Source organism: Pelophylax lessonae (genome assembly GCF_965119305.1).
Source record: "Pelophylax lessonae genome assembly, chromosome: 2".
NCBI classification, from domain to species: Eukaryota; Metazoa; Chordata; class Amphibia; order Anura; family Ranidae; genus Pelophylax; species Pelophylax lessonae.
This window is the reverse complement of record NC_138769.1, coordinates 425,073,805-425,101,610: the sequence shown is the minus strand read 5'-3', so window position 1 is coordinate 425,101,610 and position 27,806 is coordinate 425,073,805. Positions and strand designations below refer to the sequence as shown.

Here is a 27,806-nt window from a genome sequence, read left to right as displayed (position 1 = left end):
CTGCTTTACAGTCGCCGGCTTTAACGGCGTGGCTGTTAAAAGCCAGGTGTTGAAGGATAGAGGTCTTTCTGATTCTGTACTTCCCAAATTGTTGAAAACCAGGAAGTCTACTTTCAGGAAGATCTATCATCATACGTGGAAATCGTACATTTCATGGTGTGAATCGCTGAAGGTGCATCCTCACCTGTTTTCGGTGGCTAGGATTTTGACCTTTCTTCAAAAAGGAGTTGAACAGTGGTTGGCTTTGGGCACTATTAAAGGCCAAGTGTCGGCTTTGGCTGCTTTGATTCGCTCGTTTATTCAAGGGGACCACCATATGGCTCCTCCGAGTCGCTCCCTGCTACCTCCGTGGGATCTGAATCTGGTGTTATCTGTTCTTCAAAAATCTCCTTTTCAGAACATTAGGGAGATTTCTCTGCTTACACTGTCACAGAAGGTTGCCTTTTTGGTGGCTATTACTTCTGCTCGCAGGGTATCTGAATTTGCGGCGTTATCCTGTAGTTCACCTTATCTGGTGGTCCACAGAGATAAAGTGGTACTTCGACCTAATCAGTCGTTCCTTCCTAAGGTGGTTTCTGATTTTCATCTGAATGAAGACATTGTGCTGCCTTCGCTCTGTCCTAAGCCTAAGCATCCCAAGGAAATTGCTTTACATTCTTTGGATGTTGTTCGGGCCATTAGAGTTTACCGGGCGGCTACTGAATCTTTCAGGAAATCAGACTGTTTCTTTGTCTTTTCCGAAGACCTCAAAAAGGATTGGCTGCGTCTGCTGCGACCATATTCAGATGGATCAGGCAGACAAATGGTTCAGGCTTATTCACTGAAGGGTCAGGTTCCTCCTTTCCCTGTGAAGGCGCATTCTACTAGGGCGCTGAGTGCCTCTTGAGTGTTTCGCCATCGCGTCAGTGATGCAAGTTTACAAGGCGGCAAGTTGGTCGTCGGTGTTGACATCCTCTGATGCTTCTTTTGGCCGCAAGGTTTTGCAGGCTGCTGTTTAAGAGAAATTATTCTCTTGAGGGTGTATGTTGGTTTTAGTTGAGCTCCATGATACCTGGTTGGCTAATTTTAACCTTTGGGGAATTACGTTCTTTCTTTGCGTTTTTCCCACCCCTCATGCAAATACTGCTTTGGGACGTCCCAATGGTCAAGAAGATATGGAGCTGAGTCTGTCAATGAACAATAGCGAAAACTGGATTTTTGACTTACCGTAAAATCCTTTTCTCTGAAGTTCATTGACAGATGCAGGACCCACCCCTCTAATTTTGAATAGGATGGGGTTTTTTTCTTCTAAACACTGCTTGCAACAAAACTGAGGGCGAAAGCAGATGAGTGGTTGTATGCCTGCAGGGACTGCCCCATAGGTGTGGTAAAGCTTTTTCCTGCCTAGTGTCCTACTCCTATAGGGGCAGCATAACCCAGTAGTCAAGAAGATATGGCATTGCGTCTGTCAATGAACTTCAGGGAAAATTTATTTTATGGTAAGTCAAAAATCCAGTTTTCTTCAATGTTGTCACATGAAAAGATTTACAAAAATGTGAGGGGTGTACTGTAGAGATGAATGAATCTGCAGTCAATAATAATTGAGAGGGTTCTTTGGGATAACACAGGAAGTCTGCAGAGGACAACTGAGGAGAGCTCTCTCTCTCTCTCTCTCTATAAATAAATATATATATATATATATATACATAATTTTTTTTTTTTTTTTTTTTTTTGCACTTAGTCATGTTTAACAAAATGCTACTTACAATATATGTATAGACCAAAAGGGAGCAAAAAATAGAAATTCATTGGGGTGTATATACACTTTATAATAGAGAAAGTTTTGTCAGCCTCCCGGATATGCAATGTGGAGGTGGTGTGTGAATCACAAGACTGACTAAAATGTTTTTCAAATATTTTAGCTGGTAAAATAGTTTACATATTGACATATTCAATGGTGTGTGCTAGGCTTGTTGACAATTGAAATATATGATTAGATTTAGTTTCTCAGCATATCAGCTTCTTGCATACAGTGAACGTGTTTAGGGAATTGTAGCCCAGCATAAAATCCAGAGGATTGCCCGATCATGCCTTTACATCTGAACACATTAAGCTACTGTTTATTCTTCTGGATAAAAAAATATTGGGGGGGAAGACCTCTGCCAATCCTAGATGATGCCAAGACCCCCAGCTGATAATCCTACACTTAACCAAACATGAATAATGGTAGATTGCACAGGTCTTTCAGAAAATATGGAAAATCTGCCAGCAAAATAGAGTGCTTTAGACATCAGCATAGCTCAATTACCTACTAGGTGCACCCCTTAAATTGTCTAGTCCTTACCAGAAATGTGCTAAAATGTTGTTGGGTCCCAACCATAACGAGAGAATATAATGTGCAAAACCACTATATATTTTCCTTTTAAAGAAACCTATTTAATCGTAACTAAGAGTGCCTAAGAGCAAGCACCACAGAACACTTGGATGTATCTTTGACCCCATGCAAATGTGTTCTCTCTGTGGCTCTGCTTATCCCGGTTATGTGCTTGAAGCAGGACTCAAATTCACTCTAACTTCAAAACTCTGGCATTCCTATTACTATAATAGGAGAACCTTTCTGTTACTTGCTGTGCTACTCCATTGGATAGTGTGAGGTCAAGGTAGTGCTAGAACTTTAAACTTTGAGCAAAGTAGACAGTGTGCATGTTTAGGGGAGCCTTGGTCACAAAACATATTTATTTCAGCAATGGATGTGTGCAGACATTGTGTAATGCCTGCTTTAACTTTGCTTGTATTTAAAATGTACCTTAAGGGGAATATACTTTGGTTATATGTGAATGTAGGAAGAGATGGTGGGTATTCATACATCACATTGTTGGAAATGTATGTTTTTTTATTTTTTGTTTCTTTTTTTTGGGTTAAACCAAAAATGTAACATACCGCAGCTTACCAATCCTTAAGGCTACGTTCACATGTAGGCGTTTTGGGGCATTTTTCAGCTCTAAGGATCAGCTCAAAAAACGCCCAACAAGGCAAATCCTATTCATTTCAATGGCCCCTGTGTCACATCTGAGTGTTCAGACGCCTTGAGCAAAACGCCCGACGCTCGAAAAAGTACATGAGCTTCTTTTTGGGCAGTTGGGCAGATTACAGGCGTTTTTGTTAGATGTCAATGCCTTCCTCCAAACACCTGCAAAAAACGCCTGTAAAACGCCAATAAAAACCGCCTGGAAAACGCCTATAAAATAGCAACGCCTAGATGTGAACGTAGCCTAATTGTGGTGGCTGCATTAATCTCCTTTTTTTAGGATTTTTTTTTTTTCCTTTTTCACTGGATAATCTGGCCTTTATCACACATTCCACTGAAGGAGCAACATAGACACCTTTGGACAGCAGCACTGTCAATAGCACTTTAAAGTGTTTCACTTTTTAAAAAAATAACAATCATGCTATACTTGTTCTGTGCAATAGTTTAGCACAGAGCAGCCCTGATCCTCTTCTCAGGTGTTCTGTTGGCGCTCCTGGCCTCTCCCCCCTGCTGTGTCCCCATAGCAGGCTGCTTACTCTAGGGGCATTCGTGCGTGCTCACTCCTGAGCTGCCTGTCTGTCAGAGACACACGGCTCAGCCGCTGCTCCCTTCTTTCTGACTGTGATTAACAGCAGTGGGAGACAATGGCTCCCGCTGCTGTGTCTCAACCAATGAAGAAGAAAAGAGCCCGGGAGAGCTTCTTTCCTCCTGCACCTCGCTGTATTGAGATCGGGCTCAGGTGTGTATAGGGGGGGTGGCTGAGTGGGGAGCTGCGGGCTGAAGGTTTTTCTCTTATGTTCATTTACACACACACAGCATTGACCATAGGGTTATATCACCACCTACAGGAGTAGGACACTAGGCAGAAAAGAAACACAGTATCGCCTATGGGCAGTCCTAGCTGGTATAAAACCCTCTCTGCTATATGCTATCCAGTTATTTCTGCCTAGTGTCAGGAGTAAGGACCTAGTTTCCTGCTGGGACCTCTGGTTCCACTAGTTTGTTTTTTGTTTTTTTTTTCCTTTTCCTAGTATTTTTCCTGCAATGATCTTCAATCAATGGAAGAATAGAGGAGAAGCAGCACCAACTAAGTGTAACATTAGCAGGTTTATTAGAAGTTAAAAAGTGATGATACACTCACAAAGGCAGATGAACACAGGCATAGTTAAGGTGTAGGATCATCTTTATCCCCAGTGGGTGCTGTGACATCAAGGTGGTGAGGGCTGCCGCAGGTTTGTAGCGCCGGTAGCTGCCAGCGTTATGTCCGTGTCGTCGATGCTCAGCTGTACTCGAGAGCAAGTGACTTCAGGTCCGGGTAAGCAGGAGAAGCGCGCATTCAGAGCATGTGTGCTCCCTCATCAGGCTATATCAGGTGCCAAGTTGGGTGATGGTTATAAGGCTGGCGGAGGCAGACGGTGGGCATTAATCATGTAACCTCAACAGGTTTAATGACTGGATGTGCATATAAAGATATTGAGCAATAAAAAAAAAAAAAAAAATTAAATGTTAGGTGATAAAAATGTAAAATTAGAACTAGAAATTAGATTTAAGGGGCGGATAAACAAGAATATTGAGTTATCTACGCATATGGGCACATGTAGATGTGCGTATATGTCTGACCACGACGACCGCATGCTCTCATACATGGCAGTACGCTTGTGCGGAACCATACACGCACATACATGTCACTATATGATTTTGCATGTGCGTATAAGCACAAGCACACATCATACAATGAGGCCTAAAAGTGAAAACAATAGTGTAAAAATAGTGTCCAGAATTAAAATCCAATAATTCTCTCTAGCACAAAGCCTCTTGTAGCTTTCTGCCGTATGAAAATTCTTGGACATGGCTTCTAAGACCCAGAATTGTAGGCCCTGTGAGGACTGCTGGTGGTGGTGGTGTTCGGTAAAGTGCTTGGGGGCGCTGTGTTTATCTGAGCCTCTCTCCACGAGGCCCTGATGTTGGCCCAACCATTTTCTCAGCGAACATGTGGTACGATCTACACAGGGCAGGCCGCAAGGGCAAGTGAGGCAATAGACCACGCACTGTTACATTCCTTTGATATTGAAGAATGTGAGGGAAGCGCTGGTGGAGGGCCAAATGGAGTGTATTTTGCTGGGCCCTATTTTGGCTTTGAGATTTTTGGATTTTCTGTAGGTGATGACAGGGCGGTCAGTGAGAATCCGTTGTAAATGTGGGTCTTCCTTCAGAATAGGCCAATGTTTTTGAAAGATGCGTGCCATCCTCTTAAACTGTGTGTGATATTGGGTAATAAAACGTAGAGTGTATAGATGTTGGCGGCCATCCTTTGTACGTACTTACCTGTCCCTTCTAACATCGTTAAGTTGGTAAGATTTGAATGCCCCATCTATGATGGTGTCCAGGTACCCTTTAACATGATGGTGATAATCCTGGGCACAGGAACGTTTCTTTCAAGCGGCAAAATTGACTTTTGGGGGTATTATTAATCCATCATGGGTGGTGGCAGCTTCTAAAATGCAAGTAAAATGGCGCGCATCTTTCAAAAACATTGGCCCAATCTGAAGAAGGACCCACATTTACAACGGGTGGTCACTGACCGCTCTGTCATCATCTACAGACGATCCAAAAATCTCAAAGCCCAAACAGCACCCAGCTAAATTCACTCCATTTGGCCTGCGCTTCCCCCGCATTCTTCAATATCAAAGGAATGTATCAGTGCCGGAAAGCAATGTAAACACGTGGCGTGCGGCCAAAAATAATTGACATCCAAAGTTAAAAAATACTCCATATCTGACTTCTATACGTGTTCATCTGAGTATGTGGTCTATTGCCTCACTTACCCTTGCGGTCTGCTCTATGTAGGCCGTACCACACTTACATTGAGGAAACGGTTGGGCGAACATCGGGGTCTCGTGGAGAAAGGCTCAGATAAACACAGCGTTTTTTCTGGCACTTTACTGAACACCACCAGTAGTCCTCGCAGGGCCAATGAGTCTGGGTCTTAGAAGCCATCTCCAATAATTTTCCCAAGGCAGAATGCTACAAGCGGCTTTGTACTAGAGAGAATTATTGGTTTTTCATTCTGGACACACTATCTCCTTAATGAGGACCTGGAAATTAATACTCTCCTTTTATCTGGCGGTCCCAGTACCCACATCTTTCACTTTTAGGCCCCATTGTATGATGTGTGCGTATGCTTATGCGCACATGCAAAATCCTATACTGATGTGTGTGCGTGTACGGTTCCACACAAGTGTACTGCTATGTATGAGAGCACACAGTTGTGGTCAGACGTATACGCACATTTATATGTGCCCATATGTGTAGACAATTCCATATTCTTGTTTATCCCCCCTTTAAATCTAATTTTGAGTAATAATTTTGAATGTTAAATAAAAAAAATTGTAATTTTTCTCACCTAACATTCAACTTTTTTTTTTTATTGCTCATGATTTTTATTGCCTATACTGGTAATTTGCTGCTATTACATCCTGTTTGGTCCTTTATATGCATCCAGTCGTTAAACCTGTTGAGGTAACATGATTGACACCCACCGCCCGCCTCCACCAGCCTTATAATCCTCACCCAACATGGTCCCTGACAAAGCCTGATGAGGGAGCGTGCATGCTCTGAATGCGCGCTTCTCCTGCTTACCCGGACCCAGAACTGACATCACCCGCACTAGAGTCCTCTCGAGCACTGCCGACCCTGACATAACACTGGCAGCCACCAGCGCTACGGACCTGCGGCAGCCCTCACCACCTTGATGTCCCAGCACCCACAGGGAATAAAGCAGATGATCCTACACCTTACTATGCCTGTGTTCACCTGCCTTTGTGAGTGTATCATCACTTTTTAACTAATAAACGTGCTAATGCTACACTTAGTTGGCCCTGCTTCTCCTCTATTCTTCTGTTTCAGAGCTTCTCCATGCTCCAGTTGGCAGCCTCTAAGACTGCTTCCTTCCATTCCCCAGAGACTCATACTCCACCTTATGACCCAGTAATTGTTTTGCATTGTACTGTATGGGTCCCCAGCTTGGTCCTGTTGATTGAGCGCCATATACCATTGCTTGACCTTCAATCAACAGCCAGACTGGGCGATGAGCTGACTATTATAGATCCAGTGGTCACGCCAGCGAGCCCGTGCAGACCTTTAGCTACGCGCCGGGTCGGCCGCGCCATGCCTCGTCCTGGACTGAGGTGGCCAGTGAGATAAACGTCTCGCGGGAGCGCATATGACTGGGCTCCAGATGTCCATGTCACAGCGCTACCCTGGCCAGCAGCCCCTCCACTTCGGTGGTGAGGTAGATCTGTCTTGGGAGTGTTACCTGCAACCTCCCATGGATGAGTAAGTAGATGCCCGTTCCCGGGTGCATGTGGTATGTGGGTACTTCCCCAGGGTGGTTGGTACCTTCAGGGTTCTCCTCCCCTCCAGGGTCTGTCACCCCCCCCCCCCCTTCACCTTCTGAGGTAAAATGGTGTGACGTTGGGTACCCTGTTTTCCTGAAACCCTCCCCCCATTAAGCTACCTGCTCCCTCCTTTACTGGTGGCCGTATTGTTCCTCTGATAGGTGGCAGCAACCTGATTACGGTCAGAGTGGGTTGTTTCATGCACGAATGTGTAGCGTCCTCCCCTATTCCCAGGCTGCTTTCAGGACAAATCACTGTGGGAGCCATGTGGGATGGGTATTGCCTCTCACTTTTCATGACAGGCTTACTGGTGCAGGGAGGTGGGGATGTTCTGACTCCCTGCCTTGCCCAGGGACCTGCTGTTTGGCTTTCCTGTGGGTGTGCACACCACGCAGCCAGGCTCCCCGCTAATTTGGGCCGCAGCTTTTGTGGCCCCCCAGTCGTAAATTGTGGCCCTGCCCCCATGTTTGATGTGGGCAGCCGACCCGCTCTACAGTCTAGCACACTTATAAGCTGTGCCTGCCCCCATTGAACAGTACAGCGGGGCGGCAGCTGTACGAGGTGGGTGTTCCATTTTTCCTGAGCTTTTACCTCCTGCTCCCTTCGGTGGCACGATCATCCGTGTCTGTGGATGAGGAGAGTCTCCCCAGTGGCACTACATGCCAGCGCTCTGTCAGGTGATGGTTCTCGCTGAGTTTTTTCCTGCATACAGTTTGTCTCCCCCATACACATTGTGGGGTTATGCAGCGACCCTGCATGGTACAGGCTGCTCCTGGGGACCCACGGATGTACTAAATGTGCTGGTGTAACCTTGGTCGCTATGTCAGCACAGGGGTGGGGTGTTTCGGGCCCTGTCAGTGGCGGTACCTCCCTGCCTGGCACTGGTGGTTCTGCACTGCAGTTTAGCAGTAGCAGGGATGAGCATTTGGTTGGCATACGTTTGAGTCACTGTAGTCCCCGTCTGTGGTTGACTTTTCTTCTGTGACAATGGTTGCGTCCCTGCTTCACTTCCATGCACGCGCGTGAGCTGGTTGGGCACCGATTCCTCTGGCAATACCTCGGGGGTTCACGGTTCATTAGCAGTCACCCTTGGGAAGCATGAGCCAGCTGGGCGGTTTTTGAATCCCCCATGCTGGATGTTTGTCTACAGCTGGGTAAAAGCGACCCTTTGTGGTTCAGCTGCACTTTGTGGTACGTTACTCCTGTGAGGAGGCCCTTTGGCGAAAGTGGGCTGCTGTGGTGGCTCTTCCCATTTCTTGGTTGATTAAAGCCACCATGTTGCTGGCTTCTCTCCTTTAGGAGTTCTACGGCCACATAGCACAATCAGTCGCCAGTCTGTTTACCTTGCGTGGTCAGCATTCTGGTCTGTTTTGGTCATGGCCTGGGCATTTGACGTCTAGTGGACCAATCTCCAGTAGCAAAGTTTGAGCACCTGATATGTTGGTCAGGTATATGGCTCTGGCAGTCCAAATGGTCCAGTCCCCCAAGTACATATGTGAGACATCCTTGGGTGCTGCTCCGCTCCTTCCACGCTCTACGTGTCGATGGTGGTGCAATTAGTTCAGGGTGGGCTACTGACCAGACTTCTGAATGGGCCCAGGTGGAGCCTGCACTTCCAGAGGGATTGTCACCTTGGTGCTTCTTTCGACAGCTTCGGCAAGAATCTCATGGGTGGCAAACATAACATCCGACAGACCTAGAACTGTTTGTGTGGCTACGACATAGGTTTCATCCTTGTCCACCAGGGACATCCTTCCCTTCAATTATTTTCCACCCTTGCCCCTTCGGGTGCAGTGCTGTGCTGGACCTATTTTCCCGGGAAATAATTATCTATGTACCCGATACCGTAAAAGACGGGATTTTGTCTGAACCTGGACCTGTAGGCCCTGACTTGTCTATGCAGGTTCTGTGGCCTCTCTTCCTCAGGGTTTTTTTTTTGGGCATACTTGGACATCGCAAGTGCATAATTGTATGTTCCCATGTGCGAGGGACATTCGCGGTTTCTGTGCTTTGCGATGGAGAAACTCATTAAATTGTGTGTCTCTCTCCTTCGGGCTGGTTGACTTCAAGAGTGTTTGTTTATCGAGGGTTGGCTATGGTCGTCAAGTTGCTGAGATAGGGGTTTGCCATGACTGGTCATTTGGTTTCTCAGGTTGCATTGACAGGCTACGTCGGGATTGCAATGTGTTCCTTGCAGGACTTCAAATGAGCCTTGAACCTTGAAATCTGCCCCCATCCTGGGCCTGATCCTTGACTCTGAACTGGGCTGTGTGTTCTGGTTTACTCCAGAAGTTTTGGACTGCGGTCCAGCTGTTCTATAGAGTCCTGCATTGGTTTTTCTGCAGTCTTGCATGCAAACTCTGGATATTATGGTGTCCACCTTTCCAGCGTCCCTGTATGCGCAGTTCAATACGTGAGTTATGCAGCAGGAAATCCTGTCCAACGGGGATGCATCTATAGCTTCCCTAGACATCCAGAATTGTGCAGAATGGTCCTTGAGGGCCCCCCTCCTAGAGTGTTTTCTCTGTCGCTCATTGACAGACGCAGTCCTCTTTGATTAATATCAGTAGGGTTATACTGCCCCCTACAGGAGTAGGACACGAGGCAGGAAAAACGTTCTGGCCACACCTTAGGGGCAGTCCCAGAGGGTATATCCTCTCTCTCCCTGCTACAGGATGTCAGTTATGTAACAAAGCAGTGTCAGAGAATTTAACCCAACCCAACTCAAAAATAGAGGGGCGGGTACTGCGTCTGTCAATGAGCTTAAGAGGAAAGGATTTTACGGTAAGTCAAAAATCCAATTTTCTCTGTCGCTCATTGACAGACGCAGTCCTCTTTGATTAATATCAGTAGGGACGTCCCAAAGCAGGGAGAGAGAATATATACCCTCTGGGACTGCCCCTAAGGTGTGGCCAGAACGTTTTTCCTGCCTAGTGTCCTACTCCTGTAGGGGGCAGTATAACCCTACTGATATTAATCAAAGAGGACTGCGTCTGTCAATGAGCTTAAGAGAAAAGGATTTTACGGTAAGTCAAAAATCCAATTTTTTGGTTCCCAGCCCTGTAACCTGAGAAGATCTCTCTTCCTCTCCACCGGACTGGCGTCATGCCTGGTGCCAGTCTGTTTGACTGGGGAGTAGTCCTGAGTTCAGGTTGGCTTTAGGCCACTGGTCTTCGGGGAAGTTTGCTTGCGCATTGATGTCCCGGAGCTGTGAGCGGTCAGGTTGTCTCTGGTGCAGTAAACAAACGTCTCTGGGGGCATCTGATCAGGGTTCAACTGCCAGGGCAGCACAAGGAATGTGGCAGCATTTTCCTGGTTCTTGCTATGGGCAGAACACCTTCTGGTGCTCTCCGCTGTGCACATTCATGCTGCGGCTATCTCAGTTGTCTGACGCTGGACTAGGGAACGTGATCCCTGCACTCAGACATGTTTAGTCAGATCTGCCAACGCTAGAAAACCACGGACATGGATGTTCTGGTGTCCTACCTCATCAGGCAGGTGCTGCGGTTATGGGGTCAGTGCTGGACCCCCATGCGGATACAGCAGAGACGCTGGTGGGCATTAATTTTTGCCTTTTCCTCCTCCCAACTCTTCTTCCTTGCCTGACGCGCGTGATCGCTGGCTGCAGACCAAGGGATTTTGGTACTGCTAGGCTGGTCCGTGGTACTCCGTCATAGTGCAGCTAATCAGACGCTCCCTGGTGGTTGCCTCTCCAGGAGGACCACCTTACCCCAGGGTCTGGTTTGCCTCCCAGCTTTTCTGTCTCTTGATCTGCTGGCATGGCTTTTGAAAGCCTTAAAAAATAATGAACGGGGAGTTGTCAGGTTTTGTTTTCCCACGATGTTGGAGACTTGTGATTCTGTCTCATGGTCAATATATATCACACCTGGATGACTTAACTTGCCTGGTGCAAGGCTCTGTGTGTCCACCCATGTCCCTTTTCATGGGCCCGTTTGTTGTCCTTTTTCTTCGGCAGGCATTAAACAAAAAATTGCCGTGAGTGCCATTGCTGGTATGTTTCTGCCCCCAGCTTTCTTTTCTCTGTGTCCCTTGGCCACGTGCTTCTTGCTCGCGTTTTTCTTTAAGGGGCTTGTCTGGCGTCCACCGTGCGCTCCCTATTACCACAGGGGTCTTACATTTGGTTCTCTAGGAGCAATCCTTTGCACAGTGTTTGGGGTATTCCCCTGCTTGTTGTTTCTCCAAATGTTGCCCTTCCCCGTTACGACACTTTGTTAGGGAAATTGGTCCCTTCTATGCTTTCTGGCATCTGTGTCTCCAGTTTGCAGTGGGCTACCTGGTTGTCTAGGCAAAGATTTACACATCTAATAAATTTGATGTCGATGTTTGCAACTTTGGATGTTTTGTTTGGCCGCATGGTTTTGCTAGTTGTTCTTTAAGCTTCCTTGTTTGCCCCTTTTGAGGGTTGTTTGGGTGGTGGCATGTTTGTCTGGTCAATCCAGTTGGTTTTTGGTTTTCCCACCCCTCATTGAGACACTGCTTTGGGACATCCCTATGGTCAAGATTCAAAGAGCTGTGTCCGTCAATGAACATAAAAGAATGGGATTTTTTTGTTACTGTAAAATCCCTTTCTCTGAGTCAATTGATGGACATAGCGCCCACCCCTCTGTTGGAATTTTTCCTCTTGACACTGGATTGCCTATAGCAAGAGAGGGGGTTTTATAGCAGCTAGGACTGCCCATAGGCAGTGCTGTTTCTTTTCTGCCTAGTGTTCTACTCCTGTATGTGGTGAAAAACCCTATAGTCAAGATTCTTAAACTCAGAGAAAGGGCTTTTACAGTGAGTAACATAAAAAACTGTTTTAACCCTCAGCTTTTAGAACCCCTTAAAATTTAGCATACCTCAATGCTAGTGATGGAAAAAAAAAATCTACTTATGGTCTTTGTTTATATGTGTACATGAAGATTGCAATATTTACTTACTACATGTACATACAGCTTTTGTGTTATGCCTTTTACAGCAGCAAAGTGATTGTTTATTCCAACCTTGATTCTCAGTGTCAGTTTGTTCAGAGAGAAAACTTTACAGCCTCTAAGTCATTTGTCCTATGTCAGGAAATGCAAAACAGCTTCATGCTGCTGCATCATTTTGTTGATTAAAAGAAAGCCTTATCGTTCATAGAGAATAACGCCTCCACTGGTTATCAGTCCACTTTACCAGACATGTTTAGGGACCATTAGGAGCCTAGTCATAGAGGCCCATATGGCAGCCTTTGTAATTCTTAGTACGTATTTCCCTGTGATGTGTTGATCTTCTAATATAAAATTACTGTATGCCAGTACTTCCTGGTCAGTGACTCAGATGCTTCTAGTTGGCTTGTAACTATCTCTAACCAGGTGGCCAGTTCTTGCCTGTCCAAATACTTGCTGCACTAGTAGTCTATTGATAGTTTCAGTAAAAAAAAAAAAATTAAGATAAAATGTGTCAATCACTTTTTTATGCGGTGATTGTTATGAAATGTGCAATTTGTTTTTTTTTTCTGTTTTTTTTTGGATGCCTAGATTAATCAACTTCAGTACAACCAGCCTGTTAGATTTTTTTTCCCCTGCTTTCACTGGCAGCGGCTATATAACCTAGTACTGTTGGGGAAATTCAGCAATCTTCTTTCTTTCCTTCCACCCATGATGGCAATAAAGGAAAATTGTATAATTTGTGGGTTAGTTTAAGGTATGTAGTACTTATCTGCAGCACATGCACATTTCCAGGTGTTTTATACCCTTTAAAGACCCTGCAAGTACAGATTATTGTTGATCTGCTAGAAATGACATTGGCAGGGTTGACCATATTCATCCCACAAAAAGCCGTGCAGTGTTCGTTTGGTAAACTGCTCAACCACTTCCATTCTCAGATCTCTACAGCATAGAAGCTAATCAATCCACAGTCAAGGATAACAATCTAGAAAAGTTTTTCGGATAACACAGGTGGTTGGTAAAAGATACAGGACAGCTCAAAATTTCTGAAGAGCGCAATATATATAGAATATTTTTTTTTTTTTTTTTGCATGCTATCAAACAAATTTGACAAAATGCTACTTATAATTCATCAAACATACCAAAAGGGAGCAATAAAGATAAATTTATTCTTAGGGTGTACATTCACTTTAACCATAATAGAGAAAGTTTTATCACCCTCCCGGATATGCAATGTGGAGGAGGTGTGTGAATCACAAGACTGACTAAAAAGATTTTCAAATATTTTAGCTGGTAAAATAGTTCACATATTGACACATTCAATGGTGTGTGCTAGGCTTGTTGACAGTTGGAGTGTGATTTAGATTTAGTTTCTCAGCATATCAGCTTCTTGCATACCATGTATGATGTGAACGTGTTTAGGGAATTGTAGCCCAGCACAAGAGCCAGAGGATTGTCCGATCATGCCTTTACATCTAAACTCATTAGGCTGTCTATTTAGCCTTCTGAATAACCAAAATGATAGGTGGGAAGACCTCTACCCATCCTAGATGGTGCCAGGACCACCAGCTTGGTTATCCTACACTTACCCAAACATATGAATAAGGGAGCATTGATAATATCTTTCAGAGGTTTTTCAGAAAAATTGGAAAATCTGTCAGTAAAATTGAGTGCGTCAGACACCAGCACAACTTATCGACTAGGTGTACCCCTTAAATTGTCAAGTGTATGCACCAAGGAAAATTCCTGGTAGTACACGTGTTGCAATTATACTTCTAGGGATGGCATAGACCTGAGATAATCAATACTTCTTTTGCTACCACGTTGTCCTAGGCAGGCCATACATTAGGCAATTTTCTTTTCTTCAACGATGGGTTGAAGGAAAAAAATTGCTTTATTCCCCCATGAACAAATTCAGTATTGATGGTGGAATCCCTCCCGCTGCACCATACCATTCTGCCAGTGGGAAGTTTTCCACTGTCAGAACACAATTTCTGCTATAACCAGTGGCAGCAAGCACATGGGAAAAAAAAAACAACAAACTGGTTGTACTGAAGTTGATTGATCGTTTGACTTTAGTACAACCAGCCTGCCCCATAGATGTATCAAATTCAGCTGGTTCCTGCTGAACCAGTTGAATTTCGATCCGTCTATGACCGTCTTTAGACTAATGTCCATTGGAAGTCTACCACCTTCTGTCTAGAAGAAGAGTTGGTCAGACGGATTAAAAAGCTTGACCTAATTACTACTGTTGGCAGCATCTGCCAGTAACACACATCACAAACAAGGAAATAAAAGGAACTAAGGAAGCACTCCCCTGGTGTAAAACCTTTTTTATATAAAGACACAACAAAGCGTAAACATGATGCACAAGCTTGTAATATCAGCCGGAGTGACCCATCAATCCATCCCTGCCAGGTGGCTGTGTTCAGATCTACCCATAGATGCCTATACGGACACGTGTCCCATGGCTCTCTATGTGGGGTGTTTGTGTCCACAGCTGGCTTGGATTGTATCTGCAGGGGAGTATACACATTCAACTATATTCATAGGCTTATAGACATCACATGTAACATGTAGTGCAAGCTCCTCCCTGACTGAAGAAGACATTACACACACATTGTACAATTCCTTTATAACAAGTTTAGCCAAGGTAAAACATACAGTATCTCACAAAAGAAATGCTATAAATGCACTCAGGTCTCAGACCTCTACAACAGATAGTATCTCACAAAAGTTAGTACACCCCTCACATTTTTGTAAATATTTTAGTATATCTTTTAATGTGACAACACTGAAGAAATGACACTTTGCTACAATGTAAAGTAGTGAGTGTACAGCTTGTATAACAGTTTAAATTTGCTGTCCCCTCAAAATAACTCAACACATAGCCTTTAATGTCCAACGACCACAAAATTGAGTACACCCCTAAGGGAAAATGTCCAAGTTGAGCCCACTTAGCCATTTTCCCTCCTCGGTGTCATGTGACTCGTTCGTTTTACAAGGTCTCATGTGAATGGGGAGAAGGTGTGTTAAATTTGGTGTTATCGCTCTCACTTTCTCATACTGATCACTGAAAGTTCAACATGGCACCTCATGGCAAAGAACTCTGAGGATCTGAAAAAATAATTGTTTCTCTGCATAAAGATGGCCTAGGCTATAGGAAGATCGCCAAGACCCTGAAACTGAGCTGCAGCAAGGTGGCCAAGACCATACAGCGGTTTAACAGGACAGGTTCCCCTGAGAACAGGCCTTGCCATGGTTGACCAAAGAAGTTGAGTGCACGTGCTTAGCGTCATATCCAGAGGTTGTCTTTGGGAAATAGACGTATAAGTGCTGCCAGCATTGCTGCAGAGGTTGAAGGGGTGGGAGGTCAGCCTTTCAGTGCTCAGACCATATGCCACACACAGCATCAAATTGGTCTGCATGGCTGTCGTCCCAGAAGACCAAGTCGCCTGACAAGTCGGAGTAGTGTGAACCGGCACTCAGTGTTGTCATATGAAAAGATATATTAAAATATTTACAAATATGTGAGGGGTGTACTTACTTTTGTGAGATACTGTACATAGAAAATTAACCGCTTGCCGACCGCCGCAAGTACATATACTGCGGCGGTCAGCCCCGTGCCGGCAAAGTGACGTATGGGTACGTCACTCGCCTGTGAGCCAATAGGGGGCGAGCTCCTGCCCCCGCTCGTTCAGACATCTCCGCGCGAGTGACCGGCGGACCTGATGTCCGCCGGTCACTCGCGATCGTCAGTTACAGAGGGAGAAAGGCAGGTGGCTAATGTAAACAAAGCCGCCTGTCATTCTCCTTTGTGTAACAGAAGAGATCATATGGTCCTGCTATGTAGGATCGTAGATCTCTGCTGTTACATGAAAAGCCACATCCCGGCACAGCTAGAAACACGCCCCTAGGGACACACTTAACCCCAACTTCTCCAATAAAGTTAACCCCTTCCCTGCCAGTGTCATTTTTACAGTAACAGTGCATATGTATAGCACTGATTACTGTAGTAATGTCACTGGTACCCCCAAAAGTGTCAAAAATGTCAGTCAAGGGTCCGATCTGTCCGCCGCAATGTCGCAGTCCCGCAAAAAAAAAACGCAGATTGCAGCCATTACTCGTTAAAAAAAAATCTTTCCCGTAGTTAGTAAACGCAATAACTTTTGCGCAAACCAATCAAAATACGCTTATTGCAATTTTTTTATCAAACATATGTAGCAGAAAACAAATTGGCCAAAAATGTTAAAAAATTTTGATTTTTACATTTTTTTGGGGGGGAATTTCATATAAAAAAAATTTGAAAAATATTGTTATTTTTGCAAAATTGTCGCTCTTTTTTTGTTGATAGCGCATGATCAATAAAAACGCACAGGTGATCAAATACCACCAAAAGAAAGCTCTGTGGGGAAAAAAAGGACGTCAAATTTGTTTAGGTACAGCCTAAGTCACGCAGTGCCGAATCGCAAAATAGGGCCTGGTCAGGAAGGGGGTAAAATCTTCCGGGGCTTAAGTGGTTAAGAAAGGCTTAAAATTCTCAAACTTGTCATTCTAAAAACACATAGCTTTCATTATTGAAAAAATAAATAAAGGGAACAAGCTAACTCCGCTCTGTGAGAACTTGCCCTGAAGCCTTAGGATCCAATTTACACTGTGCGTTAAAGCAATGGGGATTTCTTGCATTATGATTCTCTGCGTTAAAGCAGACCATTCATTTTGAGTAAGGTGGCACCATATTTTTATTTACAGAAAGGCACCTACAGTATTTTTGGAATACCAGAATGCATGCTAAGCATGTGCATTGACGGTTACTGTACATGTATGTTGGGTTGAAGTTCATGTGCTTTGCAGTAGGAAAAACTTTCTCTTTTTTTTTTTTTTATCATCATGGATTTGCACAAATTATGGGGGTGCGAAGCCAGTCAAAGAATTGCTCATCTAACAAAGTGTGTAACTTGTTAAATTATTTGTGATGTTCGAATGAGGGCTATCACAGATTCAATAATTACATTTTTGAATCCAGGCAATCATCATTTATGAATAGCATGAACCTTTGGACAAATCCAGAGGCGTAACTAGAACCTTCAGGGCCCCGGTGCAAGAAACCATGAAGGGCCCCCCGGACCCCTGGCCAGGGCCCTTCCCTTCAAGCCTGTGGCTCTTCCCACTGATCCTGGGGCCCTTTACTCTCATTGCGGGGCCCTTTATTACGGTCCCACAGCGGGACCCTTTATTACGGTCCCACAGCGGGACCCTTTCACAAGTTCTGCAGTGGGCCCGCGTCCTGCCATCTTGGGGACTCCCCATGGTGGTGGAATGCCAGGGCCCGGTCGCAAGTGTGACCTTTGTGATCCTGGAAGTTCACCCACTGGTGTCAGTAGTTTTTATTTTTTGGTATTTTCATTGTATTGTTTTTTTTGTCATTTTATTTGATTTTTTTACAATGTCACGGACTATGACTCTGTCCATTCAGAAAAGGAAGGAGCTGGTAAATTACATATTTACCGACCCCTTCCTGGTTCTCTATTGTGACACATCCCCTGCAGGTGAGAGGAGGGAGCACAGTGGAGGGGGGGGGGGGGGAGCACACAGGGGCCCAGAGACAGGGGTGGGCAGCATACAGAGAAACCAATCTCCTCCATTTTCCTCCTGCAGCTACAGGAGGAAAAAGGAGGACAGTGATTTCTCTACATGCTGCCCCCCCCCCCTTCTATCCAGGTGTACAGGGGAGCTGTACAGGCCCCCTGAAGCATGGGGCCCGGTTGCAATTGCAACCCCTGTAGTTACGCCCCTGGACAAATCCACATGTATTCAGGGACATAAAAAAAAAATCAAAAGTTGTTGATTTACTTGGGTTTCAAAAAATGTGCTCATCTTTATCTGATTAATTTTCCTCAGTATATATTGCTACTAGTAAAAGTATGCAGGCATGGTCTTTCATCCATTGTGACATTATTACTTCAGGCTTCAAAAGAACTCTCCATTTATGTTTTGTTTTGCTTTTTAAATTGTCGTTTACATGGACATTATTCTTTTTTTTTTTTTTTTTAGTTCTTTTCTTTTTTTTTTGGGTCACCACTGGACAGGAATTCTTAACTCTTCCTACTATTGTTCAGGTCTTTATTTTTTTACTACATTTATGTAAAAAATTTAGAATGTGCTCATATGTTTTGGTAAGGTTCCCAAAAGATTTCTCTGAATTTATGCCAGCCTTTGTATTATGAGCCAATGCAAAACCAGAGCTTCAAGACTTTACATTGGTTATCTTTTGAGGTACCCCCAGACACTGCCACTTTTTTTTTGTGTTAAAAAAAAAATATATATATATATATATATATTATAACACATTATCTTACAAATGTGAGTACACCCTCACATTGTTGTAAATATTTTATTATATCTTTACATGTGACAACACTGAAGAAATTACAGTATTACAATGTACAGTAGTAAGTGTAAAGCTTGTATAACAGTGTACATTTGCTGCCCCCTCATAACTCAACACACTGCCATTAACTGCTTCCCTAACGGCGTATTGTAAAATGACGCCAGCAGGAATGTCTCCTTCCTCCGGGTGGACGTCATATTACATCCACCCGTTCTCACCGCACTCCTGGGGGCGCGCAGCACGGCGATCATAGATGAGGGACACAGCCCATCCCCGATCTGTGTAAAGAGCCAATAAAAAAATGTCTCTTTACCATGTGACCGGCTGTGTCCAATCACAGCCGGCCACATGCACTGTCCCTGTGCGCGGCGATCGGGGATGGAGAGTGTCACTCTGACACACTCCATCCCCGATCTGGGTAAAGAGACAATTAAATTGGCTCTTTACCATGTGACTGACTGTATCACAGAGTGTCAACAAACCCGGTAACTATCTGTTACCGGGCTCTCCTCTTCACACACCGATCCTGTGTAAGGAGGAGATTGCGGTAACAACTATTTACCGATTACAGCGCACACCAGACACACTGATTTCCCCCCCCCCCCCCCAAATAGGACCTGTCACCAGCCCATCAGAGTACCTTAGTACCTGTCACCAGCCCATCAGGTACTCTGATGACAGGTATGCGGGTACTCTGATGACAGGTATGCGGGTACTCTGATGGGCTGGTGACAGGTACTCTGACGACAGGTACTTGGGTACTCTTGAGTACCTGCCATCAGAGTACCAGAGTGCCTGTCACCAGCCCATCAGAGTGCCCAAGTACCTGTCTGCAGCTCATCAGAGTACCTGAGTACCTATCTGCAGCCCATGCCTCCTAGATTGTGTTGGGGTGTTTGCTTTGCAAAATGGGGTCATTTTGTGGGCGTTTCCATTGTCCTGGTGCTCCAGGGCCTTCAAAAGTGTGATAGGTTGTCATAAAATTAGATGTGAAATTTATGCTTCTAGAATGCCTGAAGGTGCTACTTGGGCCTCTGTACGTGGCCAGGCTGTGTGTGTAAAAGTCTTACACCTGTGGTATCGCCATACTCAGAAGGAGTAGCAGAATGTATTTAAATTGACAACTTTGTGTTAAAAAAAAAATAGGTTTTCATTTTCTTTCCACATTTTACAAAAACTTGTGGAAAAAATGCCACGTTCAAAAGACTCATTATGCCTCATAGAATATACGTTGGGGTGTTTGCTTTCCAACATAGGGTAATTTTGTGGGTAATTCCATTGTCCTGGTGCTCCAGGGCCTTGAAAACTGTGATAGGTGGTTAGGTGTTCTACAAGCATGAATTACACACTTAATTTCCTAATGGTGCTCCTTGCATGTTGGGCTTCTGTATGTAGCCAGGCTATGTAAAAGTCTCACACGTGGTATCGCCATACTCAGGAGGAGTAGCTGAATGTAATTTGGGGTGTAATTACAAGTATGCATATACTTTGTGTGAGAAATAACTTGTTATGACAATATTGTGTAAAAAAAAAAAAAAAAAGTTTCCCAAGAATTGTGGGAAAAAATTACAACTTCACAAAACTCACCATGCCTCTTAAAAAATACCTTGGACTGTCTACTTTCCCAAAAGGGGTAATTTGGGGGGTATTTGTACTGTCCTGAGATTTCAGGGCCTCAAGAAATGATATAGGCCATCGGTAAATCGGGTGTGATCAGTTTTCAGTGATTGGCACCATAGCTTGTAGACTCTATAACCTTCACACAGACTAAATAATAACCACTAATTTGAGTTATTTTTACCAAAGATATGTAGCAGTATAAACTTTGGCCCAAAGAGAGCTCTATTTGTGTGAAAAAATTGGGTACAGCGTTGCATGACTAGCAATTGTCACTCAAAGTGTGAGAGCACTGAAAGATGAAAATTTGTCTGGGGAGGAAGGGGGTGAAAGTGCCCTGTATTGAAGTGGTTAATGTCTAAACCGCTGGCAACAAAAATGAGTACACCCCAAAGTGAAAATGTCCAAATTGACCCCAATTAGCTATTTTCCCTCCCCGGTGTCATGTCACTCATTAGTGTTACAAGATCTCAGGTGTGAATGGGGAGCAGGTGTGGTAAATTTGGTGTTATCGCTCTCAATCTCTCATACTGGTCACTGAAAGTTCAACGTGGCACCTCATGGCAAAGAACTCTGAGGATCTAAAAAAAAAAAAAAGAATTGTTGCTCTACGTAAAGATGGTCTAGGCTACAAGAAGGTTGCCAAGACCCTGAAACTGAGCTGCAGCACGATGGCCAAGACCATACAGCGGTTTAAAGGACAGGTTCCACTCAGAACAGGCCTCGCCATGGTCGACCAAAGAAGTTGAGTGCACATGCTCAGCGGCATACCCAGAGGTTGTTTTTGGGAACTGGACGTATGAGTGCAGCCAGCATTGCTGCAGAGGTTGAAGGGGTGTTAGGGTCAGCCTGTCAGTGCTCAGCCCTTTTGCTGCATACTGCATCAAATTGGTCTGCATGGCTGTTGTCCCAGAAGGAAGCCTCTTCTAAAGATGATGCACAAGAAAGCCCGCAAACGGTTTCCTGAAGACAAGTAGACTAAGGACATGGATTACTGAATTCATGTCCTGTGCTCTGATGAGACCAATATAAACTTACTTGGTTCAGATGGTGTCAAGCATGTGTGGCGGCAACCAGGTGAGCTGTACAAAGACAAGTGTGTCTTGCCTACAGTCAATTATGGTGTTGGGAGTGTCATGGTCTGGGGCTGCATGACTGTTGCTGGCACTGGGGAGCTACAGTTTATTGAGGGAACCATGAATGCCAACATGTACTGTGACATACTGAAGCAGAGCATGATCCCCTCCCTTCGAAAACTGGGCCGCAGGGCAGTATTCCAACATAACGACCCCAAACACACCTCCAAGACAACCACTGCCTTGCTAAAGAATATGAGGGTAAAGGTGATGGACTGGCCAAGCATGTCTCCAGAACTAAACCCTATTGAGCATCTGTGGGGCATCCTCAAATGGAAGGTTGAAGAGCGCAAGGTCTCGAACATCCACCAGCTCCATGATGTCGTCATGCAGGAGTGGAAGAGGACTCCAGTGGCAACCTGTGAAGCTCTAGTGAACTCCATGCCCAAAAGGGTTAAGGCAGTGCTGGAAAATAATGGTGGCCACACAAAATATTGAGACTTTGGGCACAATTTGGACATTTTCCCTTGGGGTGTACTCCCTTTTTTGCCAGCGGTTTAGACATTAATGGCTGTGTGTTGAGGTATTTTGAGGGGACAGCAAATTTACACTTATACAAGCTGTACACTCACTGCTTTACATTGTGGCATAATGTCAAAACAAAAATACATTAATACAATTACAAAAAAAGTGAGGGGTGTACTCACTTTTGTGAGATAGTGTGTGTGTGTCTATATATATATATATATATATATATATATAATACACACACACACACGAGTACACCCCTCATATTTTTGTAAATATATTTTATTCTACTTTTTCATGTGACAACACTGAAGTAATTACACTTTGCTACAATGTAAATTAGTGTGTACAGCTTGTATAACAGTGTCAATTTGCTGTCCCCTCAAAATAACTCAACACACAGTCATTAATGTCTAAACCGCTGGCAACAAAAGTGAGTACACCCCTAAGTGAAAATGTCCAAATTGGGCCCAAAGTGTCAATATTTTGTGTGGCCACCATTATTTTCCAGCACTGCCTTAACCCTCTTGGGTATGGATTTTACCGGAGCTTCACAGGTTGCCACTGGAGTCCTCTTCCACTCCTCCATGACAACATCAGGGAGTTGGTGGATGTAAGAGACCTTACGCTCCTCCACCTTCCGTTTGCTGATGCCCCACAGATGCTCAATAGGGTTTAGGTCTGGAGACATGCTTGGCCAGTCCATTACCTTTACCCTCAGCTTCTTTAGCAAGGCAGTGGTCATCTTGGAGGTGTGTTTGGGGTCATTCTCATGTTGGAATGCAGCCCAGTTTTCGCAAGGAGGGGGGGGATCATGCTCTGCTTCAGTATGTCACAGTACGTTGGCATTCATGGTTCCCTCAATGAACTGTAGCTCCACAGTGCTGGCAGCACTCATGCAGCCCCAGACTCCCACCACCATGCTTGACTGTAGGCAACACACACTTGACATTGTACTTCTCACCTGGTTGCTGCCACACATGCTTGACACCATCTGAACCAAATAAGTTTATCTTGGGCTCATCGGACCACAGGACATGGTTCCATTAATCCATGTCCTTAGTCTGCTTATCTTCAAACTGTTTGCGGGCTGTCTTATGCAACATCTGTAGAAGAGGCTTCTTTCTGGGACAACAGCCATGTAGATCAATTTGCTGGATTGTACGGCATATGGTCTGAGCACTGACAGGCTGACCCCCTGCCCCCCCCCCCCCACACACACACACACCCCTTCAACCTTTGCAGCAATGCTGGCAGCACTCGCACGTCTATTTCCCAAAGACAACCTCTTGCTATGACGCTGAGCACGTGCACTCAACTTCTTTGGTCGCTGTATGGGCCTTGGTCACCATGCTGCAGCTCAATTTCAGGGTCTTGGCAATCTTCCTGTAACCTAGGCCATCTTTATGTAGCACAACAATTCTTTTTTACAGACCCGAAATAATTCTATTCTTTGCCATGAGGTGCCATGTTGAACTTCCAGTGACCAGTATGAGAGAGTGAGAGTGATAACACCAAATTTAACACACTTGTTCTCCCCATTCACACCTGAGACCTTCCGTTTGATGATGCTCAATAGGGTTTAGGTCTGGAGACATGCTTGGCCAGTCCATCGCCTTTACCCTCAGCTTCTTTAGCCAAGGTAGTGGTCGTCTTGGGGTTGTGTTTGGGGTTGTTATCATGTTTGAATACTGCCCTGCAGCTCAATTTGTGAAGGGAGGGGAATCATGATCTGCTTCAGTATGTCACAGTACATGTTGGTATTCATGGTTCCCTCATTGAGAACTCTAGCTCCCCAGTGCTGGCTGCACTCATGTAGCCCCAGACCAAGACACTCCCACCACCATGCTTGACTGTAGGCAAGACATACTTGCATTTGTACTCCTCACCTTGTTTCCGCGACACACGCTTGACACCATCTTTTTTTATTTATTATTTATTTGGTTTTCCATATACAATCATTTAATTCAATTATCAAATATTCACATACAAATAAAAACACTGTATATGTTTATTAATATTATTATCCCTTCCATCCCCACCCTCTTGACCCTCCACCCCATCTTTTTTTTTTACACCTTATAGATCTTCATTGTTTTCATCTCTCCTCTTATCTGGACCTTCCACCACCTTTCCCATTACCTCTTCCTTCCCATATCTCCTAATATGTCTTAGTTTTTTTTAAACTCCCATCTTTTCCATATGTTATTAAATTTCTGTATTTCAGCATCTTCTTGGTTACATTGCTGTTCCATTTTTTTATATATATATATATATATATATATATATATATATATATATATATATATATATATATATATATATATATATATATATATTCAATCCTTTAGAGTAGGGACTTGCACCTCCAAACATTTTTTTGGGATAGTTCCCTTTGCTGCATTCAGGAGATAGGGGATTAACATATTCTCATATTGCTTTAATGGAGTTTCTGTATTATGAAAAATACAGAGCCACGGATCATCAGCAATTTCTTCTCCGAAGATCTCTTTTATACGTTGTTGTATATCCTGCCAAAAAAAAAATCGTATTTTTGGACATTCCTCCCAGATATGAGCCATTGTACCCTTTATACCACATTCCCTCCAACATAGTGACGATTTATCTGGATGTCCTTTCTGCGCTTTCGCTGGAGTTATATACCACCTTGCAATACATTTAGAGCCGATTCACACTACCACGACTCAAAGTCGCCCCGACTTTGGGCGGCTTTGAAGTCGCCCGTGCAGCACGACTTCATCCCGGCTTGCAAACGACTTCTCATAAGTCGCTCTGATTAGAATGGTTCCATTGCACAGCATGGAGCGCTACTTATCAGGGGACCAAGTCGCCTGACAAGTCGGAGTAGTGTGAACCGGCTCTAATAGTTCATTTCTATTGTATTATTATCTCTGGGCAAAATATGAACGGCTCTCAGAATTTTATCTATTTGCTTTCCCAATGTATTTCCAAGCTCATTTTCCCATCTATTAATGAATGGCAGTTTCTCCAATGTTTCACACTCCATGAGTATCTTGTAGATTCGAGAGATATTATATTTTGAAAGTGGCTTGACACCATCTGAACCAAAAAAGTTTATCTTGATCTCATCTGACCACAGGACATGGCTCCAGTAATCCATGTCCTTAGTCTGCTTGTCTTCAGCAAACTGTTTGCGGGATTTCTTGTGCATCATCTTTTGAAGAGGCTTCCTTCTGGGACGGCAGCAATGCAGACCAATTTGATGCAGTGTGCGTCATATGGTCTGAGCACTGACAGGCTGACCCCCTACCTCTTCAACCTCTGCAGCAATTCTGGCAAGACTCGTATGTCTATTTCCCAAAGACAACCTCTGGATATGATACTGAGCATGTGCACTTAACTTCTTTGGTCGACCATTGAGAGGCCTGTTCTGAGTGGAACCTGTCCTGTTAAACTGCTGTATGGTCTTGGCCACTGTGCTGCAGCTCAGTTTCAGGGTCTTGGCAGTCTTGTTATAGCCTAAGCCTGTGATGGTGAACCGTGGCACCCCAGATGTTTTGGAACTACATTGCCCATGATGCTCAGCTACACTGCAGAGTACAAGAGAATCTTGGAAATGTAGTCCCAAAACATCTGGGGTGCCAAGGTTCACCATCACTGGCCTAGGCCATTTTTATGTAGAGCAACAATTCTTTTTTTTTTTTTTTCAGATCCTCAGAGTTCTTTGCCAGGAGGTTCCATGTTGAACTTCCAGTGACCAGTATAAGAAAGTGAGAGTGATAACACCAAATTTAACACATTTTCTCCCCATTCACACATGAGACCTTGTAACACTAACGAGTCACATGACACCGAGGAGGGAAAATGGCTAATTGGGCCCAATTTGGACATTTTCACTTAGGGGTGTACTCACTTTTGTTGCCAGCGGTTTAGAGATTAATAGATGTGTGTTATTTTGAGGGGACAGCAAATTTACACTGTTATCCAAGCTGTACACTCACTGCTTTACATTGTAGCAAATTGTCATTTCTTCAGTGTTGTCATAAAAAAATATATAATAAAATATTTACAAAAATGTGAGGGGGGGTGTACACACTTTTGTGAGATACTGTGTGTGTGTGTGTGTGTATATATATATATATATATATATATATATATATATATATATATATATATATCACTTTAAGAGTGTAGTAGATTACACAGGTTAAAACAATATATGTATGTGCTTTCTAGTGCGATTACAATATTGCCTTGATCATAAATCCAACACCTGCTTGCACGTTCTATTTAACCCTATATTACAGGGGATTAGGGATCTTTAGCTCCCGATGAACCTCGCTTCCTAAGGAAAATAATTGACCCCTTTCTTTCCACATCCATGAGGCCAAAATTATTCCATCCAGTTCAAGCTATAAAAACAGCAATAGAGCTATATACATATATATATATATATATATATATATATATATATATATATATATATATATATATATATATGAAATCCCTATATAGATTATACATGTCTGTGCATCCAACCACTAGATAATGGATTTCCCACAATCAAGCTGCATGATTGATGCCATTATTATTGGTTGTCTTTGTTACCTATGTCAAATTCAATTTAAACAGAACAATATTGATTCCAGTGTGCAGAAATCCTTTTCACCCAATAAGGCTGACTGTGGTCTTTTTCTTTTCTTTTTTCCTGTTGCTATTCATTACTGCTTTTTGCACATACGAATTGCACATTTTGTTAAGAAGCTCTATTGTATATCCAACTGTTTACTTATAATAAAACATGCGCATTGCTAATATTTTCAGTCTCAAAGCAGAAGGTTCAGACACTTTATTAAATACGGCCCATTATGTATTTTCTTACACTGATTTTTTTTTTTTTACCACAATAAAATCTCATTGTCCCTGTTTTGGTTCTCTGCCATAGGGATTGACAAGGAAAATGTGGAACTGTCTCCCACCACTGGTCACTCAAACAGCGGTAGAACGCGCCATGGTTCAGCAAGCCAAGTGCAAAAGCAAAGAAGTGCTGGCAGCTTCAAACGTCACGGCATCAAAAAGATTGTGTGATATATTTTTTTTCTTTTTTTTTATTTCTTATTTATTTTAAAGTTCCTTTTCTAAAACTGACTTAAGCGGGCGGCTTATCCTTGGCCCCGGCACAATATGATGCTGCACTTAATTTTTCTTTTTTTACCGTTTTCCATGCAGTCAGCCATGTCGCCAGAAGATCAACACATCGAAAGCATCGTTTGAACTCTATGCCATTTGGTTTCCTTATATATTTTTTCTTTGTTTTTCCTTTTCCAGTTATTTCCAGTCTTTGAGGGAACCATGGTCACAAGCGTATCAATGCCTTGTGAATTTTAGAATGAAGAAATTTTGTATTTTGATAACGGTGGCCCTGCCTTTACTGCATTAACTGTGTAAACATTAGTGGCATTCTCATGAGTCTTTTTTGCCTTGTCTTTTTTATTATTATTATTTGTGTTTACTTTGTTTTGCATTTAACTAAATATTAAAGCTAATCCTTTATAGTGGCTTTGGTGGGAAAAGAAAAACTAGTTTAAATCCTCCCCCTTAAAAACACTTTTAGCTGTGGAATTTTTTTTACCTATTTGCTTAAATAATTTCCTGTCCCAAATAAAAATGTTGTTTTTTTTTTTTTTGTTTTGTTTTCTAATGGTACTTTGTTGAAACAAATATGAACTGGTGTCTGAAAAGGGCCACCATACTAATTAGATTTTTGGGTACTTGCAATAAATTTGTTAAAGTAATTATATTTTTATTCCTATAAAAAATATATATATATATCTATCTATTCCAAATGTTGTTTGCGCTGTTAAAGTATTACAGCATCTC

At 43.6% G+C, this 27,806-nt stretch overlaps 1 protein-coding gene across 1 annotated transcript in view; it reads left to right on the top strand.

Annotated features, from left to right (window-relative positions):
* NF1 (neurofibromin 1) overlaps positions 1–27,594 on the top strand; it is a 585,707-nt gene extending 558,113 nt beyond the window's left edge. Inside the window, exon 57 of the mRNA XM_082247714.1 lies at positions 26,872–27,594. Within this exon, the coding sequence (XP_082103840.1) occupies positions 26,872–27,014 (143 nt within the window). The 3' untranslated portion in view covers positions 27,015–27,594. The remainder of the gene's footprint in view (positions 1–26,871) is intronic.
* Positions 27,595–27,806: the final 212 nt, after the last annotated feature.